We start from the raw sequence: 23345 nt of genomic DNA, 5'->3' as shown, positions 1-23345 counted from the left end.
GCTGGATGGTGTCAAGCTGCTTGAGTGTTGTTGGACCTGCACTCATCCAGGTAAGTAGAGAATATTCTATCACACTCCTGACCTGTGCCTTGTAGATGGTGAATAGGCTCAGGAAGTGAGCTACTTGCTGCAAAATTCCCATCCTCTGACCTACTCTTGTAACCTCAGTATTTACATGGTTGCTGGTACTGCTTCCATGTCAAGGGTCATCAGCTCATAAAGACCAGTCAGTCTTATTATCCAAAAAATTATAATTGATCCCTTTACTAGTGATACAAACGCTTAAAATTCCTTTTCAAATGTTTTTAAAAACAATTGCACATTCCCAAACATTTAAGGTAATTACAAATTTTTCTTACTGATACTGCTTCTGGGTGAAAGGCCACCACACTGTTAAGTGGCAAGTAACTTGCATGCCACATAAGTGCCATGCAATGACCATTGCCAACAAGACAGGATCTAACCATCTCCCCTTGACGTTCAGTGGTTATTACCATCGCTGAATTCCCCACCATCATCATCCTGGAGGATTGCCATTGATAAGAAACTTAACTGGACCAGTCATATGAATACTGTGGCTACAAGAGCAGGTCAGAGGCTGGGAATTTTGTGGCAAGTTACTTTCCTCCTGACTCCCCAAAGCCTGCCCACCATCTGCAAGACACAGGTCAGGGGTGTGATGAAATATTCTCCACTTGACTGAATGAGTGCGAGTGCAGCACCAACAACATTCTAGAAGGCTCAACGCCACCCAGGACAAAGCAAACCTGCTTGATTGGTACACCATCCGTCAGATTAAACGTTCATTCCCTCCATCACCAATGTATAATGGCAGCAGTGTGTACCTTATCCAAATTGCACTGCAGAACTCGCCAAGCTTCCTTCAACAGCATCTCCCCAACATGTGACTTCAACTATCCAGAAGGACAAGGGCAGTAGATGCATGGGAACACCACCACCTGCAAGTTTCCCTCCAAACAACACACCAACCTGACCTGGAACAATATCGCCTAACTTTATGCCAGGGCTCCTCGGGCCATGTTTTCACTGCTACCATGCCTGCCGACCCTGATGTCAGTCCCGCTGAATTTGGCTAGGAAATTAAAATAAACCCCAATATCTGTCATTGATTCAATTGGAGAACATTGAGATGATACAAAAGCAAATAATATAGGGCAGGAGCAAACCATTTGATCCTTTGAGCCTGATCTATCATTCAGTAAGGTTGTGGTTAATCTGACTGAACGCCACCTTTCCACACCATCTGCATATCCCTTGATTCCCTTAATTATTGATAGATTTTTGGATACTGCCTCGAATATACACAATGACTGACCACCCATAATTCAGGATTCCCCTGTCAGGAGAAACATCCTCCTGGTATCTAGCCTGTCAAGTCCCTTGAGAATTTTATACATTTCAGTAAGATTACTTCTAAACTCTAGTGAATATAGGTGTCGTCTACTCAACCCTTCTTCAAGGCAATTCCTTTATCCCAGGAAGCAGTCTAGTGAACTGTGCTGCATTCCCTCTGAGCCTGATATCGGTCCTTGGGTAAGGAGACCAAACTGTATACTGTGCTCTGGGAATGATCTCACAAGGCCCAATATTATTGCTGCAAGACTTATTAACTCTTATAATCCAAGCCCTTTGTTATAAAGACTCATGTACCATTTGAATTTGTAATTGCTTACTGTAACTGGATATTAATTTTTTGCGATTTTATGTACAAGGATACCCAGAGACCTCTGAATACCAACATTTCCCAGTGTCTCACCATTTAAACATTATTCTGTTTTTTTTCATTTTTGCTAATAAAGTGGATAACTTCATACTTCTCCATATTATATACCATCTGCCACATTACTGTCCATACACTTAATCTAACGCTTTGCAGCTTCTTTGCATCCTTCCAGAGCCCACTTTCATTCCTAACTTTGCATCAGCAGCAACTTGGATGCATTATGCTCAGTCCCCACATCTGAGCTGGGGATATGGATTGTAAATAGCTGAGGCCCAAGCACTGATCCTTGTGGTGCCCCACTAATTATATCCCACCAACCTGAAAGTGACCCATTTGTTCACATTCTTTGTTTTCTGTTCATTAACCAATCATTCTATATTATCCTTCATACTGTGAGCCCTAATTTTGTGTAATAATTTCTTGTGTGGCAGCTTATTGAATGTTTTTTGAAAATTCAAATGCACTACATCTACTAGTTCCCCCTTATCTATCTTGATAGTTAGATCCTCAAAAACCTTATTTGCAAATATGATTTCTCTTTCAATAATCCATATTGACTCTGCACAGTCATATTATAATTTTCTAAGTGCCCTGGCATTGCGTACGTAGTAGTAGATTCTAGTATTTTCCCTACTACTGATGTCAGGCCTTCTGGCCTATAGTTCCTTGTTTTCTCCCTTTTTTGAATACTGTGGTTATTTTTAAATCTACAACTAATACTTTGTTAGTCTTTCCACCCCACCCCCACTAGAGCTGTACCTTGAGTATCCTGCCATCCATTCTTAATTAGCACTTTTCTTAGATAATATCACCACGTTCAACACCTCTTTGATCCTTTTGTCTGTGACATCTTTTGATTATCTGCTCCTATCACTGCTTGCTTGTCCCCACAACCACCCCACCCTCAACTTCTCTCTCCCCCCGCCCCCCACCTTAGACCAGCTTATATTTCACCTCCTAACTATACTTCAGTTCTGCCGAAGGGTCATGAGGACTCGAAACGTCAACTCTTTTCTTCTCCACCGATGTTGCCAGACCTGCTGAGTTTTTCCAGGTAATTCTGTTTTTGTTTTGGATTTCCAGCATCCGCAGTAGCTTTTAGCTTTTTGTTTTTAACTCACTTTGTTAACATGTTTCATTTTTAAAATATTTATAGAAACTCTTATCTGTTTTTATATTTCTGGCTAACATTCTCTCTTACCCTAATTTTCCCCTCCTTATTAATCTTTTAGTCATCCTTTGCTGTTCCTTATGTTCTGTCCAATCTTCTGACCTTCCACCGATCTTTGCACAATTATATGCTTTTTCTCTAAGTTTGATGCTATCTTTAACCTTTCTAGTTAACCATGGATGGTGTGTCTGTCCCTTGGACTTTTTCTTACTCGTTGGAATGTATCTGTTCTGTTTATTCTGAAATATTTCCTTAAATGTTTCATACTGCATTTCTATTGACCTATCCCTTAACCTAATTTGCCAATTCACTTTAGCCAGCTCTGCTTTCATGTGCTCATAATTGCCCTCAGACCCACTCCTCTCTCCCTCAAACTGAATGTAAAATTCAATCATATTATGGTCACTGCTAGCTAGGGGCGCCTTCACTATGAGATCATTAATTAATCCCACCTCGTTGTACAATACCAGCTCTAGTGTAATGTGCTCTCTGGTTGGCTCCAGAACACGCTGTTCTAAGAAACTATCCCAGAAATATTCTATGAACTCCTCATCTAGGCTACCTGTTCCCCTTCTGACTTTCCAGTCGATATGTACATTATCTCTGTGCCTTTCTGACAAGCTTCCATTATTTCTTCCTTTATGTTCCACCCTACCATATGGTTACCATTGGGGGGCCTGTACACAGCTCCCACAGTGACTTCTTGCCTTTACCATTTCTCATCTGTACTCAAACCGTTTCCACATTCTGGCTTCCTAAACTTGGGTCATCCCTCTCTATTGTGCTAATACCATAATTAACTAGCTGAACCACCCCTCCGCCTTTTCCTCGCTTCATGTCACAGAATCTCACAGTGCAGAAGAGGCCCTTCGGCCCATCGAGTCTGCTCTGACACGTGAGAAACACCTGACCTACCTACCTAATCCCATTTACCAGCACTTGGCCCATAGCCTTGAATGTTATGACGTGCTCATCCAGGTACTTTTTAAAGGACCACCCTCCCAGGCAGCGCATTCCAGACCGTCACCACCCTCTGGGTAAAAAAGTTTTTCCTCATATACCCCACTAAACCTCCTGCCCCTCACCTTGAACTTGTCCCCTCGTGACTAAGGGGAACAGCTGCTCCCAATCCATCCTGTCCAAGCCCCTCATAATCTTGTACACCTCGATCAGGTTGCCCCTCAGCATTCTCTGCTCCAACGAAAACAACCCAAGTCTATCCAACCTCTCTTCATAACTTAAATGTTTCATCCCAGGCAACATCCTGGTGAATCTCCTCTGCACCCCATCCAGTGCACTCACATCCTTCCTATAATGTGGCAACCAGAACTACACACACTACTCCAGCTGTGGCCTCACTGAGGTTCTATACAACTCCAACATGACCTCCCTACTTTTGTAATCTATGCCTCGATTGATAAAGGCAAGTATCCCATATGCCTTTTTCACCACCCCACTAACATGCCCCTCTGCCTTCAGAGATCTATGGACACACATGCCAAGGTCCCTTTGTTCCTCAGAACTTCCTAGTGTCATGCTGTTCATTGAATACTTCCTTTTCAAATTACTCCTTCCAAAGTGTATCACCTCACACTTTTCAGTGTTAAATTCCATCTGCCACTTATCTGCCCATTTGACCATCCCGTCTATATCTTCCTGTAGCCCAAGACGCTCAACCTCACTGTTAACCACCTGGCCAATATTTGTGTCATCCGCAAACCTACTAATCCTAGCCCCCACTTAGTCATCTATGTTGTTTATATAAATGACGAATAATAGGGGACTCAGCACAGACCCGTGTGGACACTGGCTTCCAGTCACTAAAGCATCCTTCTGTCATCACCCTCTGTCCCCTACAACTAAGCCAATTTTGAATCCACCTTATCAAATTACCCTGTATCCCATGTGCATTTGCTGCCTTTATAAGTTTCCCATGTGGTTCCTTGTCAACTGCACTGCCCTCATCTACACACCTGGTCACCACCTCAAAAAATTCAATCAAATTTGTTAGGCATGACCTCCCTCTGACAAATCCATGCTGACTATCCCTGTTCAAACCTTGCCTCTCCAAGTGGAGAGAGATTCTCGCCTTCAGAATTTTCTCTAATAGTTTCCCTACCACTGACGTAAGACTCACTGGTCTGTAGTTCCCTGGCTTATCTCTACAACCCTCCTTAAATAGTGGAACCACACTAGCTGTTCTCCAGTCCTCTAGCACCTCCCCCGTGACCAGAGAGGAATTAAAAATTTGGGTCAGAGCCCCTGCGATCTCCCCCCTTGCCTCCCTCAGCAGTCTGGGACACAAATCATTCGAACTTGGAGATCTGTCCACTTTTAAGCCTGTCCACACCTCCAGCACCTTTCACTCCCTATATCAATTTGCTCAAGAACCTCGCAGTCTCTCCCCCCGAGTTCGATACCTACACCCTCATTCTCTTGGGTGAAGACGGATGTGAAGTGTTCGTTCAACACTCTAGCGATGTTCTCTGGCTCCACCAATAGATTGCCTCCTTGGTCCCTAATGGGCCCTACTCTTTCCCTGGCTATCCTCTTCCCATTGATACACTTATAGAATATCTTGGGATTTTCCCTACTTCTACCAGCCAGAGCTTTCTCTCATCCCCTCTTTGCTCTCCTAATTGCTTTCTTAAGCTCCACCCTCCTACACTGTTTAATATTCAGGTCCCAATCCACGTTCTCCTGAAACCATGCCTCTGTATTGTTTATCAGATCGTATTTATTTATTTCTATGCGTGTTCTTAGTTCAGCCATTTTGTTTCAAATGCTTTGCGCATTCAGATGCAGAGCCTTTAGTTTTATTCTTTTTATAACCTCTAGCCTCATCTGTTGATTCACTGTTAGATGTGTACTCTCTATCCCTTCCTGTCAAGGTCTGTTTTTTGTTAATAATACCTTTCTCTTTTGCTTTGTTTCTACTCTTTGATTTACTGCATCTTCCCAAATTTGATCCCTTTCCCCCCCACTACTTAGTTTAAAACCCTTTCTACTTCCATAGTTATGCGGCTCGCAAGAACGTCAGTCCCAGCATGGTTCAGGTGTAGACCGTCTCAACGGTACAGATCCCACTTTCCCCATTATTGACACCAGTGCCTCATGAACTGGAACCCACTTCTCTCACGCCAGTCTTTGAGCCACGTGTTCATCTCCCTAATCTGATTTGTCATATGCCAGTTTGCACATGGCTTGGGTCGAGATTATGATCTTTGAAGTTCTGTTTCTTAATTTGATGCCAAGCTCCTCATACTGACTATGCAGAACCACCTTCTTTGTCCTGCCTATGTTGTTGGTACTAATATGGACCACGACAGCTGGGTCCTCCCCACTCCCACTGCAAGTTCCTCACCAGCCCCGAGCAGATGTCCTGAACCCTGGCACTGGGCAGGCAACACAGCCGTCTGAATTCACACTCTGTGCTGCAGAGAGCGGTGTCAATCGCTCTGGCTGTACTGTCCCCTACTACCACTACATTTCCTATAACTCCCCCCGTTTGAATGGCTTCCTGTACCACGGTGCCATGGCCAATTAGCTCATCCACCTGGCAGACCCCACTCTCATTCAGACAAGCTGAAAAAACTCAAATCTGTTGGACAATTGCAAAGGCCAAGGCTCCTGCACTCCTGCCCTCTGAGTCCCCTTACCTGCCTCACTTGCAGTCACACCCTCCTGCCCTGGACCACTGACCAAATCAGAAGACCCTATCCTAAGGGGTGTGACCACCTCCTGGAATAGTGTGTCCAGGTAACTTTGCCCCTCCCTGATGAGCTGCAGTGCCTGCAACTCAAACTCCAGCTCAGTAACATGGAGCCAAAGTTCCTGCAGCTGCAAGCACTTATTGCAGATGTGTTTGCCCTTGGATCCGGAAGCTTCCACGTCCTACAATTGCAGCACATCACCTGCACTGCCATCTCCAATATGTATTAATTAATTAATAATTGCTAATTATAATTAATAGAGCCTACACCTCCCAATAGGTTTTGGCACTGCCAGTAAACTTTACAATATTGATTAAACTAATAATACCAGTTACGGGTTTACCGGCTCCTTCTGCACCAAAGTGGAAATCAAATACTGGAGGCTGAAAAAGAGTAGAAGAAAAAAGTGCCTCCTCCCTGCCCTTCACTGAACTCCCCACTCAGCACACTTTACTTCTTGCAGTAAACCTTACCTAAAGCATCTCTTTCCCCCTATGCACCAAATTCCCACTTTGAACCAAATTCCCAAATGTACTCACTCAGTTCTCTGTCTCATTCAAGCCGAAGTCTCCCCTCACTGACCAAGAGCCTCTTACTCCTTCAGCTAGGCTGCAAAGGCTTGGCTTCCGCCTCAGTGCAAGGGCGCTGCCTCTGTCACACACATTTCTGAGAAGGCAATGCTGTGACTCCAATGTCACCTCACAACCTCTGCCCCTGCAGTCTATCATAAGGCACTGATGAGGCCTGTGCCTATGGAAAACATGAGGGACATTCAGCATTGAAACAAGATCTTGCTTTATATCTTTACCAAAGTTACAAACAAGGAACAAAACATAAAACAGTTATCAAAGTCACACAAAAACATTAAGGTAGCACTGATAAAATGAACACGTCACCCATGAAAACCCCATCTCGTTCTGATGGTGCCTTAAACTTACACTCGTGAGTGCTACGCCATGGTGCCGCCCATCACCACCCCCTCACTGGCAGCGGCTTTGGAGGCAGATTGCTGACGGTGCTGTTGTGTTGGCCCTGATGACCTTGGTGGTCGTCCTCTGGCAAGCGGGGCCTCAGCAGGCTCCGCCTGGCACGGTGCGACCAGCGACATGGCTGGGCACTCCTCAGTCGTCACGGCCTCTGAAGATGCCACAGTCACTAGCAGAGGGGTGGAGGAGCTGCCACCCTCGTCCAGAGTTCTGTGAGAGGAGTCCACAGAGACGACAGGCAGCTTATCCATCAATGTGAGTATGTCTGGACCTCCCTGCTCACCATTGAAGGATGGGCACCTAGCAGAGAGACTAGGTGCCTCATCCATCTCTCGCACTGGCAGTGACCTCCTGAGGTCACAGCGGTGTATGGGCCTGCAAGTTTGAGGGTGACCCCAAGAACCTCTGATTCTGTCCCTGGAGCTGCCTCTCCATGAGAGTCACCCAGGCTGTGCATTCGGTGCTCAGGGTCAATGTATCATCACTAAGTGTCTGTGCAAGCACAACAGTTGCTTGCCAAAACAGTCGCTGAGGCACTGAGTGGCCAAGCGATGGATACTCTGGATTTGAACTTCTCACTGGAGGTGCCAGGGCCCTGCCTTCTTGCACACTCCCCCGTTCTCTCAACTGCCCAGTGTACTCTTACCACCCTCCCAGACCCCTGCCTCTCTTAGACCTGTAGACCTTGCTCCTCGCTCGCATTCCATATCCTGGGCGTCCATCTCAAACCTGAACAGGATCAGGATGGAACCCCACCATCATTCGTGTGCACTCCAAACCTGAACTGGATGGCACCCCACCATCCGTTCGTGTACTCTCCAGCACATTATGGCTTCTCTTCTGAACATAAACAAGTGCATTCACTGGTTCACCCTCTACCTGCATCACCATTCCAGCCTGGCAACCCCCCCCCCCCCCAAGCCAGTTTGAGGTGCCTATCACATTGGCACTCCTCACCCTTCTTTACACACAAGGTAAGCAGCAACATCTCACACCCTTGGCAGGCACAGGGATGTGTGCCATTTGGCACTCAGCATCTCACACCCCCCGAGCACCACGATTTACAGCCACCCTCCAAGACACGTATGCTCAGTTCTTTGCCAAGTTGGTACTCATCCTTGCAGAGCATAGAAGATCATTGAACCGTTTCCGGCACTAGAAACTAGATCCATATGGGCGTGCCACATCATGCCCGCTCACCTGGGCAGCCACCTCTGTACAGGCCTCCTTTGTCTGGTGGGGTGGCCTCCTCTTGTCATTCCACTGCATGAATATTTCATGCTGGGCACTCACTGCCTCCACTAGGGCGCACAGGCAGTTGCCTACGAATCATGGGGCAGAGTGCCCACCAACATTGGCATCCTGCCTGCCATGCTCACCAGGTGCTAAGGCCATCACTTATGCCAAATCTTTCAGTCTGTTGTCGACAGCTCCATTAGGTTCTTCCCCAACTCCTGACAGGCTTCTGGGAGGTGCCTGGGCTCATTTTATATCCCCCTCCAGGTCACCATTCAACCCAATGCCTGCCATGCTCCCGCCAGCAGTGCTACACCAGTGTCCAGCCCTTAATTGGCTAGCCAGCATTAAATCACGTTGTTCTGACGTTCACAGGCAGAAGCGGACATCACAGCAGCTTCCCAGCCCACCGATCACGTGCGAAATTCGGGGGATAGTTTGCAAAGGTTTGAGCCTCAATTGAAAATATTGCTGAGAATATTGAAAATATTATTTGACACTGAAAATCTCGTCAACTGATCATTGATATGCTGTGCTTGTTGTCCAACCCCTGGTTTTTCATTTTTGAGATATTTTAACATTTCAAAACCATAACCAGAGATGAAAAGGATAATGATTTCTCTCAAGCATGTGAATATTCACTGACTATATGCTGGGTGCATCAGTCCTTTGCCTACCTGGAAATGCTGCTGCCATGAAGGACTAAGAAAATGCAGCATATTGTTATGTGAAGTATCCTTTCTAATGGGAATTTTTGAGTAATTATCAATTCAGGATATGGACCATATTTATTTCCCTCATCCTGTTCGCTTCCACTTCCCAAATCCATTATAGTGACAGTGTATACAATAGGGGAGGTGATGGCATAGTGGTATTGTCACTGGACTAGTATTCCAGAGACCCATGGTAATGTTCCGGGGATGCAGGTTCGAATCCCACCATGGCAGATGGTGAAATTTGAATTCAATTGCCGATTGTCATAAAAACCCATCTGGTTCATTAATGTCCTCTAGGGAAGGAAATCTGTCATCCTTACCTGGTCTGGCCTACATGCGACTGCAGACCCACAGCAATATGGTTGACTCTTTAAAATGCCCTCTGAATAAGGGATGGGCAATAAATGCTGGCCTAGCCCAGCAGTGCCAGCATCCCATGAACGAATAATTTAAAAAATTACAGTATCATTTTTTAAAATTGATTTCCTCTTGTATCATATCTCAGCTACCAGATAAGTCAATTGCAAGTCTAGTGAAGTACTACTACTCCTGGAAAAAAACTCGATCACGAACAAGTTTAATGGATCGGCAAGCACGAAAATTAGCAAGTAGAAACAATCAAGATGAAAGGTGGGTCAAGTCAGATAGTTATTATGCTTACTACTTTATGAAGCTTAATATGTGTACACTAAATTGTAGTGTTTTAGATCAAGATCAGGAAATAACATTGAAGTTCATCTGGTCTAGGATATATCAAATTCTGCAATACATTTCATACTCTTCGCAAATTTTTCATCAGGTACTTATCTAGCTCTTTCCTGAATTTACTTGTTCAATCAGCCACAACTGCCTCCTTTGGATGTATTCACTACTCAGTATAAAGTAGTTATATCCAAATGTACTTTTCATCCTCCCTCTTCTATATAAATTTGAGGCTTCTCCCTCATGTAGGATTTATGTTAAACATATTGATTATCTTGTCTATATATTTTAGGATCCTGAATGTACTTCAATAAGATCATTCCTGAACTTTTTCTCTCACAAACATTTTCAGCTTCTGCAGTTTCTACTAATTCCAGATCTTAACATATACTAACACCAATTTGCACTTATATAACGTATTTAACATAGTAAAACAGCCCACTGTGCTGTACAGGAGTATTTATCAAACAAAATTTGACCCTGAGCCATATAAGAAGGTATTAGGACAGGTGGCCCAATAGCTTGGTCAACTAAGTCGTTTTGAGAGTTTTAAAGGAGGAGAGAAAAGGGAAGACACAGAGATTTGATGAGAGAATTCCAGAGTGTAAGAGTTCTGATAAAAGGCCATTAACTGCCTCACCACAGATTTTGCCAGACCTGCTGAGTATTTCTAACATTTTTTATTTTTATTCTAGAGCTTAATGCCTAGGCAGCTGAAAGCACGACTGCTTTTGGTGGAGCAAAGAAAATCGAGGATGAGCAAGAGGCCAGAATTAGGAATGCAGAGATCTTGGAAGTTTGTAGAGTTGGCTACAGAGATAGGGAGGGGTGAGACCATGGAGAGATTTGAGAACCAGGTGAAAATTTTAAGATGGAGCTGGAGGTCTTGCCAGAATCAGAACCAGTGTAATTCAGCAAGCAGAGGGATGAAGGGTAAATGGGATTTGGTGCAAGTTAGGACATGGGACGATGGGTAAATGGGACTTGGAGCGAGTTAGGACATGGGCTTTTAAATGTGTTCAAGTTTGCAGAGGTGCATTACACCCTTTTAAATACTGGGGTGTTTATTTTGTAACATATGATCAGAATTGTGCACAGTACTCCACATACAACCGGATCAATTGCAATATGTATAAACAGCTCAAGTCCTCTCTAGTCAACACTGATCACACCAAATTTTGATATTAATGCTAAAGGCCTGATGCCTTAAAATATATTTGTCTTAAAAAAGAATTGCACTAACCATTTGAAATTACCTAGATGTCTTATTCTCATCTAGTTGAATCAAAATACACCTGAGCTCTAATTTGTAATATTGAGAGGTGGTAAGAACTTCAAAGTCAGAATAGACCCAGTCAGATTGATCAAAACGATATTGCCAAAACCACTATACAATAATTTCATTTTTCCACAAATGCAAATATCTTCAATTCAAAGTAAAAATTACAATTTGTGCAATTAATCGTATTTAGAAAGTTGAACTTTAAATACCTTCCTTATCATGTTTAATTTGACTTCTCATCCTCTGTTGAACCCCTTCACAAGCAGTTGATAACTTCAGGGGAAGTATCTCAGGTAAAGCAAAGGAGTTACTAATTGCATCCATGACTACAATTCCCAAGATCACAGTCTCAGTTGGTGCACTGTAAAGAACTATTTAACATTCATCAGAATAATTCTTTGTTCAAATTTAAATGTTTTCTCATGCTGTTTCAGGATTTATGAAATTATTTTAATTGCAAACAGACTAGGAAATTAATTTAGTAGCATTTTTAACTAAAATGTTACATTTAGACTTCATTGAACCTAGCTCAGAGAAAGCGACAAAAGGGGTAATCATTCTTAAAATTTGAAAACAATGAATTTTTATTAAAAATCAGTAATTATTTTGGTGTAATTTTCAGTGTGTGCCTCTACTTAGATTATAACACTGATTGAGTTAGTTATTCAAAATAGTTTGTAAAGGAGCTGGAAGGTACAGTTTTAGAACATTTTTTAAAAATAAGTCAAACTCCGAGAGGGATAATAGCATGTTTCTTTTATTTATACTGAGAATTCAAAAACAAATGTTATTCATGGATTAATCAAACAGCTGTGTTAGCTGTTTATTCAATGGTAGTGTATTTGGAAAGCATGTACAAGGAACCAAATAATAAAGAAATGCTTCACTGTCTTTGAGCAGAAGTTTTGGAAGATACACAATTTATTTTGCAATGAAAATGTACATTCCTCCTCCTCTTCTCCCACTCCAACCTAACTTTCAACAGCATGAGGATAATCACAGGAGATGGTGTCAATTATGCTTCACATGTCTGCGCTTCATATAAAATATGAACAAGTCACAACTGAGCAGTATATTTTTTAAACAGAGAGAAGTTAGTTATTTGTTTTTGACCTTCACATAACACCAGCCTTTCTCCAAATAGAGCTTCCAAGAGCAGTTGCCCTGTATTTGGCCTCTGAATGTACCTCTTTAGACAACTTTTCTACATGGAATATCTGAACAGTGGCTTTTAAAAGAGCAGACCGGGTGAAAAACTAAACATCAAAACATCTCCACACCTCTGTTACCAATGTGCAATGCCATCAGTGATCAGTTAGTATTCTTTTATTAAGATTAGATTCCAGCTTAATCAACCATACTAATTGTGTTGCATCTTTTATAATTTTCTAACTTTTATGCTATTTGGTACAAAAGCCTAAGTGTATCAATATCAGTTAAGATATTTAAACTATATTCTTGATTTTAGTGATGATGGAATGGAGGAAGGAGCTGCAAATGATGTTACTGACAGTGATTATGATCCCACTAAGGAAACTAAGAAAGAGGTGAGAAATTTTGAACATAACAAAGCCAGATTTTCAGCTGAAGATTCATTGAATGAGACTCTGAAAGTTCCTTGTCCTGGATGTGGTGATGTTAAAAGTTAAAGCTACAGAAGCTTGCTGCAGTCCACCTTCACAGTCAGATTTTCAACACTATGAAACCTCAATGCTTTTAAGCCTTTGTTGCAGTTGCCTTTTAGATTACTTATTCCTTTACAAGTTAAATATATATGTTTAACCTTCAAAGAGTTTAAAAACCTTCAGAGTTAGCTCAGTTCAAAGAGCAGTAAAGCTGTTATTAATTTTAACTAGTGACTTGGTTTTCCGTGAATGCCTAAAGGGATCAAACTGATAAATATGGTAGAAACTGGGACAGGAGTCCATCTTACATAGTGATCACCAATTTAATACTGCTACTTTGAAGGAAATTCAGAGTGGAATTTAATGTAATGGGAGTCTTGCCCATTGGCTGGCGAACCAGCGAGAGCCCCACATCGCCTCTTTTTGGCAATTTGGCACTTAGCTGGGCAGCAGCAGGCCTTCCCTGGGGTCAAGTACCCGGGGTGGAGACACGCCTACCAAGACCTGCCGGCCAGTCAGAGACTGGCAGCTGTTCATTGCTCGGCAGATTCAGAATACATGGATTACGTGGAGGTGGTGGCTGCTGCCAGTATTGCACTCACCCGAGGCCCAGGATCTCTAAGGGACCCAGGCCAGAGGTGAGCGATGGCAAGAGGAAGATCGTGGGTTGGGGTTGCAGGGGGAGGGGATTGGCAACAAGGGCAGGGATGGCCCTTTGCACCCACCCGCCCCCCACAACCAAAGCCGAGTCTGTCGATTAGGCATTGAGTGCCTTTGAACAAGGGTCCTCCATGGAAGCCTGCAAGCAACTCCTTAGGGTTAGTTTTTTCAGGCTTCCAACATGGTGAATCTCCTGCCAGCCACCGATGGTTGAATGCCAGTGGCAGGATGAGAAAGGGCCTCAATTGGCGGTGGGGCAGGAAGGCCGTCTATGAGTATTTCTGCCACAAACTTAAACGGGGCAGATGTAGGTAGGTGGTGGGGCTCCACCCATCATCCGCTCGATTAAATGCCCCCACCACCTCCAAACTTGCCCATGGGGGAAGGGTATTAAATTCCATCCTCAATGTCTCCAGTCATACTTAAACTAACATTTGCGGGAATGCAGTGTATTGAAAGCACAGAACAAGAAAAGGCATTTAACCCAGTATGCTCTTTCTTTCATTAGCTGTGCAAGGTAAACAAATGGAAACTCTGCTTATGTGAATTCCTTGGTGATTTGGTTTGGAGACTTTTAAATATGGTGGTGAATTTCTACTTGTGCTAGGTATCCAGCTGACCAAGGAAAAGGAAAGGAATACTTTTTTGTTAAGCACCTGAAAATAGAAGACCAGTAATAATACAAAAATGGAAACCTGGAATAGGAGAGAAATATGCATACTTCCTGATTCCCTTATTCCTGATTGCTGTCTACCAATCTCGGCTGGAAATGTACATGCAGAAATTGCCTGAGAATAGGTCACTTGGCTGTGATGTCCTCCACCTTTCATTAGCTTGCAGACACTCATTACTCAAGTTCATGTCAGGAGTAACTATTTGTACAAGGTACTGCAGGGTAGTCAACCTAGCATAAGTTACCTTAAGAGACAGGTAATTGGAGAAAATCGGTAAGGAAAAATAATCTGATGGCCTTTAAATGTTCCTGCTTAATTAGCATTATTTTTTTCTCCAGGTTTTATGATTTGTGCATTAAGAGTTGTGTATTTGAGGGAAAAAAATTACATTGCTGCAGTGGTTTTCTGTAGATGGTGAGAGAGTATAGTGATTACAAAATTTCACTTTGGCACAAGCTTCCCTGTTTCTACTAACCTCCTTTGCTGGCACACAATGCCTTTGTGTTTATGGAGCGGAGCTATGAAGCAAAGTAGGACTGTTCCATAGCTACTGGACATTCTGTGTAATCCATGTATTCTGAATCTTGGTCATAAAAGAAAACTGCCTAATTTAGAGCAAAGCCAACTTGCTCCATTGTCTAAAGTAAAAGCAAAATACTGCAGATACTGGAAATCTGAAATAAAAACAAAGTACTATAAGGTCTCAACAGGTCTGGCAAACAGTTCCGAAGAAGAGGCATATTGGACTCAAAATGTAACTCTGGCCTGGATTTTCCAGCCCCATCATGGTGGGACCTGCCGCATGAGATTCGGCAGCCCAGCCTAAAGTCCATTTACTTTGGGCGGGACTAGACGATCCTGGTAGCAGGCGGGCCTGATATCCGGCCCTCTGATTCCCTCACCCCTGATGCTGCCAGACCTGCTGGATTTTGCCAAAATTTTGTTTTTATTTGCCTTGTGGGCTGCCTTCCAAATTAAGTAAATCACTTATTATAAAAATCCTTATAGCATTCATCCACCTTAATGGATGCCTGTTCTCTTTCTCCCACTTCAGAACAGAAACAAGCTGGTTCCTATTTTTTAGGATGCAATAAAACAACTATGGAGAAATGCTTAAGCATAAGATGTTGCAAAACAAAAGAGGGTAATGGGTGGGTGCCACCACACACACCCAATTATGTGCTGGAGATAAATTGAAGAGAAGAGGATGCCTTGACATGGGAAATGAAGAGAGCAAAATATTAGCTGGAATGTTATAGAAACGATGCAAAATAGTTAAAGATAAACCTTGAGAAGCATAAAAATGAATGAGTTGCACTGCCAAGGGATTGGATGGCATAGCAGTTTGCGTCTCAATGTCTTGTGGCTCGTTTGTTATAGCACTGTTTTGTATGATAAAGAATGCAAGTCTGCCACATGTGACAACCCATCACCTTTAAGAGTCTGTAAATGATTCCACTAAAAAAGCCATTCATCTAAAGCTTTTGTTTGCCTAATATGAATTGCACACTGTCGCACTAGAGTATACGCCAATTACCTAATCATGAGAACTCAGCTTTGTTTAGCAAGACTCAAGACTTCAGGATCTTTATCCCAAATATGCACAGAAGTACCGCTGGAGTTAAACCAACTGAACCCATGCAAGTTGCCAACAGGCAGCATGATATTTTTTTTTCCTCTTGCCCTCCCCAGGACCGCCTTAGCAGTTTAGCGCATTGACTTCCAGGAGTATCTAGCGCTAGTGGGAAGAATCACAATCCCAGTGACAATACCTGAGGTCAAATCTTTTAAGGAACCAAGCTGGCTAATCCATCAACACACTGAGCTTGCCTGTCTTCAAAATTGGATGTTTGAATTTACTACAGAGTATCCATTGGTTTTCTGTCTCCCATTGCCAGATGTCACCTTTTAAGCCAAAATGACCCCAAAAAGAAACTGCTTGGGTGGGATTTTCATAATTGAAACAGAGTTGGGCCATTTCTTGATGTCACGATCCTGCCTCCTGCCCAGCGGTGCCTGTCCACACAATTTTCATCATGGGGTGTTAGGGACAGGCTGGAGTAGGGGTCACTGAATCCCGAAGCAGGGCGGAGGGAGGCAGATGCTGACTTGCGCGGGCTAGAAGACTCGACACTGGATGATCAACCCATATCGGTAGCTGAGTGTAATGCCCCCTAAAACCTCATCGCCTAACCCTCCATGACCCCCCCTCATCCCTCCATGCCTGTGCACGCCACCCCCATACCCATTCTTCCATTCCTATGCCCACTTACCGCTGTACTCCTTCAACTCTCCCCCTTCTCTCTCCCCCTCCACCTCCCAATGCTGACTCACCCAGTATCCACTATGTACAAAACTGCTCAGCCCTATAATAACGTTGGGAAGTCTTTGATATGCTTACAAAACTACCAAAATAAAGTATTTTCTAAAGACCTGTTCAAAAAAGATTCCTTTTAAATGGTCATGAAACTGTCAAAATAAATAAACTCATAGTCCCCTTGATAGGTGTGTCAAAATAATAAAACAGCAAACAGCATGTTTTATTACACTCCTAAGTTTGCAGCTGAAAGGGGAACTATGCAGTCTAATTTACATTAGAAGGGTATGCAGTGTGATATGGTGGCTAGTATCTTAGCAGTTAGAGTTGGGTATTGGGATATTTATAAAGTCATGTTATCTTCTTTATATTTCACAGGATTAGCGCATAGAATTTAGGTTTTTTTAATTGCAATACAGTAGGTGGCAGTAATACACCAAAAATGTGTGAATTTGCCAGAAACTGTCATCCCTGCTGAGCTGAATCCATTTGTCTATTGCAATTCTATTGAATGACTGTCAAAAATCCCTGCTGAGTTGAATCTATTGGTGAAGTTTGGAAATCGGGCAAGCATTCATAATGGGATTCCATTACACAGCTATATAATCAAATACTCCAGAGCTAATTACATTAAAATCTTTGAAAGCCCTCAGCCATCTGTTCAAACTTGAAAGCAGGGAACATATGTCTGAGTAGCACATCAATGAAAAGATGAACTCTCAGGGGAAAATTGAGACCCCACAATGGAGCCGGCAAGGGCGGGAATGCTGTGTGCGGGCTGGCTACCTCAAAAAAAACCACACAGTGGGAATCCTGGAACCAGGTCCTATCCATCGTTTTAAATCCTGCCCATCTCCGTTCCAACACACAGGGAGGCATGAACATCTGGCTGTTGTTTCCTCCCCCATCGACAAAGTGGATGGTCACTAGTTGTTCAGAAAAATAAAATAACTGGTGTTCTGAAAGATACAGTTCAAAATATGAAAATATATTAAGTGTTAGTTGCAAACACTCAGATTGTTTTATAATAGTGATCATAAATTTATCAATGATGAAACAAAAACAATACCTAAAAATGTGAATTTAATTCTTTGCTTGCTGCAAGAAAGCATAAGTAACCTTGTCTTAACACCATAATTATTGTAAAAAAAAAATTAAACCGTACTATTTTGAATGGAAGCTGGGATAATTCTTCTTTGTGATTCACTGACCAGAGTTGTGTGTTTTCAGGATTTTGTACTAATCAAGTGCTGAGTACTATCGCAACACCTGACTTATGGTGAGTGTAGGGGAAATCATTAAAATTAAGTTCAATCATGTGATTTCTGGATTTCTGGAAGTCCCATTGTGCTACTACAGGAATGAATGTGCTGCCCTAGAAATCCAGAAGTTCTGTTAATTGGCCTTACCCAACCCTTCAGCTACTCCAGGTTATAAATGCCTCCTATCTGAAACTTGGAGAAAGCTTGGATTCACAGATGATTACATTTTTTGGCTCTTCTGAGTTCAGTATTAAAAAGAAAGAATCTCACTATTGAGACCTTGTTTAAAGTTTGAAGTGACACAGTCAGTGATTATCATTTACCCCTTATTTTTAGCGCACATTTGTTGTTTTTAGAAATGACAGTTACATGGTTAAAACGATGAAGTGGAATTGTTTTTAGTTAAAATACTGTATCATTTTTGATAACACATCTTTATAATTTCTGTAACTCATTTTACTTACATTTATATAATCTGTTAGCATGTCAGTATCTCAAAGCACTTCACATAATTAATTAATTTTGAAGTGCTATGACTGTTATCTAGGCAATTTCTCTGGGTAAGGTTGTCAAAATTCAGTGTTGGTGACATCACCTGGGGATGTATTGAACAACTAGATAATTTAAGAAGAATAAAGACTAACTGAACATAACCCTATTTTCATTATATTAGCATGATAGTTTGCTTTTCTTTTTAAGTGGAGTGTGTTTTGTCTCTTAAAATACATGTAACATCTACCTGCATTCTGATGTTTATTTTTCTGTTAGGGTAATCCTGATCCACCTGTGCAGGTCAGCAGAGTTGGTTCAGTCAGACGTGAGCTTCCAAGTTTGCAACATCGTCACCACCCTCTTCGATCCAAGTGCCGCCCACCAAAAGGAATGTATCTTAGCCAAGAAGATGTTGGAGCCATGTCCTGCAGCCCAAATGCAGCAAGTACCATTCTTAGACAGCTTGATATGGAACTAATCTCATTGAAGCGCCAGGTATTTGGATACCTGTAGTGTAGTTTTAAAACTCCCAAGAAGTAAATTTTGTTTCTTGTCTACCATGTATAAAGTAACCTGAACTACAGAATAATTTTCATAACAAAAGCTATAATCTTATCACTGCTAAATAAAGATGGACTTTATACAATTAATCCAGCAAGTGTTAATTCATACTTGAACAAATGTTTAAATTAAAACTTAGCTTTTATTTGCATTTTAAGTATCTTTGCTTTCTAATCCAATAATGTCAAGTGTCAGCTTGGCCAATTTGTAGCACTCTTGAAGATCATGTGTTCAAGCCCCACTCCAGGGACTTGAACACGTAATCTAGGCTGACTCTTCAGTGCAGTACTGAAGGGATATTGTATTGGCGTAGGCACCAATGGTGAGACATTAAAGCAAGGCCACATAACTTGTTCAGGTGGTTGTAAAAGATCCCATGGCTCTACTCAAAAGAGCGGAGTTCTCCTAATGTCGTGACCAAAATTTATCCTCAAACAGCACCACCAGCCAGATGAATCGGGCATTTATTTATGTCCGTGCTTTTTGTGAGACCTTGCTGTATAGAAATTGGTTATCATGTTTGCTTGCCTATGTAGCAACAATAACTGCCTTCAAAAGTAGTTCATTGGCTATAAAGCACTTTTGGATTTTATGAAGTGAAGAAAATCATGGAAGCTTTTTTCTTTCAACCAGAATACCTCTTAATGAGTGTAAATGAGAAAGAAATTGCATTTACATAGTGCCTTTCATATTCTCGGGACTCCTTTCTCAAGCAGTATGTTAGTAGACTTACAAAGGTGGATTAGTTGCTAGATCTGGTTACAAGTAATGAAATAGAAGAGGTGGTGTGAGCACATTACGACTAGTGATCACAATCTGATATGGTTTAAGATCCAACTGGAAAGGGAAAATGATCAGTAAAAAAGCTAATATTCCAGATTGGATTGGAGAAAATTTTAGAAAAATTAGCATGCTAGCTCTGGTAAGGCAGTGGGAGAAATTGGCACGTAAGCTGTATAACAACAGTGGGATATTTTTAAAAAGAGATCAAAGTTACAGAATAAATATATTCCATTAAAAAAGAAAGCTGCTGGTAGTTTTAGGATGCTGTGCATAAATACTGAGGTGAGAAACCAATTAAAATTGAAGAAGATGGCCTGTGAGGACCATAAAAATAACAAGGAAAGAACTAAAAAAGTAAGAGATTAAGAGTGGGATAAGGAAGGCCAAGAAGGAGTGTAGGGGAACAATTTCAGGATGTGCAATGTTACAGTGAAGTATTTTACAAATATATCCATTAAGAGAGTGAAGACTGACTCCTGAGGGATTGAGGATGCGATGCAGTGAAAATCACAAAAGAACTTGATTTAACTTGAATGGATTAAATTTTACAAAAGGAGATAGACTAGAGGAAGTGGCAATTCTTTAGAGTACTCAGACCATTCAAATAGTGCATATATTGGCAACTTCTAGTATTGCATTGTAGGAGTGATAGCAAAACAACTTAAAAGCCATTTTTGGATCTAAGTTTTGGAGTGAAGTTTATGAAACTGATGTACATCCATTTTTGATGAGCTTTGTTTTTTTAAAATTAAACTTGAACAAAAGTTGGAGGTTCAATGTATCTTCAATCAAACAATTTCCTGTGATGTGATGTATGAGGAGCAGGCTATTCAATCTCAGTTGTTGCAGTCCTTTACTGTAAGGAACCCTGCTTTTATTGACTGCTTGTAGTTTCTTATACATAATGAAAGGATGTAATAATTGCAAAAGGTGCATTCTTTAGCCTAAATTAGCAACTTCGATTTTTCTTGGGTTGATGTGATTAAACTAAAATGACCATCTGTACGTCATAGTTTGTTCCATTCTCTGCAAGATCTTGATGTATGCCTTACGTAATGGAGGAGATGAAGCTTAAAGCAGCGGTACAGCCTGTCAAATTGGCTCTGATGTTGAACTTGCGAAATTTAAGAAAATATTAAATCTTTACTTAAGAAATTCTGGTTAAAATGTTTATCCTTTTATTTCTTCAGTCCTGCTCTATCTGGCCCCACAAAAAAAAATGTCTTTCTGACTTGGCTCCTCTTTCTGTTAGTTGGCCTTTGGGCACACCACAGTAATTTCCCTGCGCAGGCAGTTGAGGCTCCAACAATGTCATCATAACCTGTTTACATAAAGAAGGATCTGGCAGCCATCTGTCAGGTGCCCCTCTTGTGCACTCAGAAGAACAGGTTAAGATCGCAATCAATGGGAAGGCAGCTTGATTAGTGTATATAAGTTGCACTGTTCATTTTACCTATCCGCCTACCTGGTTTTTGCCAGGTGGGCAGGGTTAAAATTGGTCCTTTAGTTCTTTATCATAGAAGTTTTACTGCAGAATGAGGTATTTAGGTTCATTATACTTGTGACATTACTAGCTCCACTTGGAGCTGCATATTGCTGTTCCATTTCCCTGCTCTTTTGTCATATCTATTAATATTTTCCTCTTCATCTTAAAGTTATCAGAAAGGGGGGAGAAAATTAAGCAGGGTTTCCTTCAAGTTGAAGTGGCTTCAAGATGGTATGCTTGATGATAGAAATTCAAAATAATGACAATCCTTTGTGGCACACTCAGTCATCTGATACCTTAACCATGCAGATCCGAGGTTCCCCAAATGTTGATGATTGATAGGCCAGTCTGGCTCATAAGTGGAACCTGGAAGGTAGACATATCACTGTGAGCTGGGATTCTTCCCAATTGTCTCCAGGTAATCCTGCAAGCCACTGCCCTATGGGACAAACAGCAGGTAATTTACCAGTGGTCTGTGCTGGTAAGTTAAATGGTTTTACACAAATTTGCACTTGTATAGCATCTTTAAAACAAAAACATCCCAAGGTAATTAAGAAAGACATGAGGAAAATGGATGCTGAGACAAAAAGGAGAAATTAGAAACAGTGACCAAAAACTTCATCAAAGAAGTAGATCTTCAGAAGAAGGGATGATGGAGAGGCAAGAGTTCCAGATTGAGAGTAAATCAGCTGAAAATACAGCCACCAGATTAAATGGAAGTGGACATGTACAAGTGCTTGGTGTTGAAGAAAAAGAGTTTGGGGGGTGTGGGGATGGGCAATGACGGTGATGTTCTAGAACTGGAAGAGGTTGCAAATAGAACCTAGGCCATGTGGCACTTTAAAGACCACTACAAGAATTTTAACATCGCAATATTAGGGGAAATGGGAGCCAGGGTAGGCCGGGAAGGGAGGCCCCTTGTGGATGTGCTGGACTTGGTGCGGAATAGGGTACAACAAGTAGTGTTTTGGATGAGCAGAGGTGCAGAGGTTGGCGGGTCAGCACGGAGAAGGTTGGAGTAATCTAATCTGAAAGCAGCAAATACACGTAGGAAAATTTTAGTGACAGACTACGGTGGGGCAGGGGCAGACAATGTTTGGAGGTTTTGTGATGGAGAGGTTATAGATTCAGAAACTTATCTTTAGGTTGAACAGTATGCTAAAGTTCAGAATGCGTTGGTGACCAGCAGAAGACATGGAGTTGGTAGTAAGAGAATAGAGGTGGTGATGAGGGTGAAGGCGATGGCTTTAGTTCTGAACTGCAGCAGTATCTTTCAGCATCCTTGGGGTCCCTAAGGCTTGGCTTTGCCAACCCTTGTTCATGGTCTCAAAACTTGGGTGTGTATGTACTTTGCATTGGACAATCAGATTCTACCTGTGTGGGTTTTTCAGTAGATTAGTTCTGATACTTAAAAGATTTCCATTAGTCTCGAATATCTGGGTGTCTTCCCTCTTAAATGCATTAAGCTCCTTGCATTCAGCTATTTGGGATGACATTCTCCATACTCTTATTATCAAAATAAAAATTTCTTCCAACCACCCCTTACCTGCTTTTCGTACTAATCCTAAATTTATGCTCCAATACTGATTCAGTGACTAGTACAAATAATAATTATTTACCCTCCCCAAACCTTGGGAAAACTTTGAACACTTCTGTTAGATTCCTTCCTACCTCCTCTGCTCTGGTGATTATTGTCATGAGTCCTAAAATGATGTTGGATAATACCAGATGAATACTTAATGCTTTTGTCCAAAATTCCTATTTGTAGTATTGATTTTGCTGATGCATTAATTCTATTATTTTAAATGAATCACTCTTCCACTGAAATAACAGGACAAGTTAGAAGCACGTTAGGCATTCATGCATTTAAATGGTGCACTTTTCAGGACTGGAGTTTTTCAAGTGTCTCATCATAATTATAATCCTCTGATCCCT

At 41.8% G+C, this 23345-nt stretch overlaps 1 protein-coding gene across 7 annotated transcripts in view; it reads left to right on the top strand.

The window, feature by feature from the left end:
* LOC144689745 (REST corepressor 3-like) overlaps positions 1-23345 on the top strand; it is an 80232-nt gene that overhangs the window by 30118 nt on the left and 26769 nt on the right. For all 7 annotated transcript variants that reach the window (XM_078557111.1, XM_078557109.1, XM_078557110.1 and 4 more), the window contains 3 exons: positions 10072-10196; positions 13019-13097; positions 18857-19075. In XM_078557111.1, the coding sequence (XP_078413237.1) occupies positions 10072-10196; positions 13019-13097; positions 18857-19075 (423 nt within the window). The remainder of the gene's footprint in view (positions 1-10071; positions 10197-13018; positions 13098-18856; positions 19076-23345) is intronic.

The sequence above is a fragment of the Cetorhinus maximus genome, chromosome 14, assembly GCF_964194155.1.
Source record: "Cetorhinus maximus chromosome 14, sCetMax3.hap1.1, whole genome shotgun sequence".
In the NCBI taxonomy this organism is placed as follows: Eukaryota; Metazoa; Chordata; class Chondrichthyes; order Lamniformes; family Cetorhinidae; genus Cetorhinus; species Cetorhinus maximus.
The sequence above is the reverse complement of the archived record's forward strand: the minus strand, read 5'-3'. Positions and strand labels throughout refer to the sequence as shown.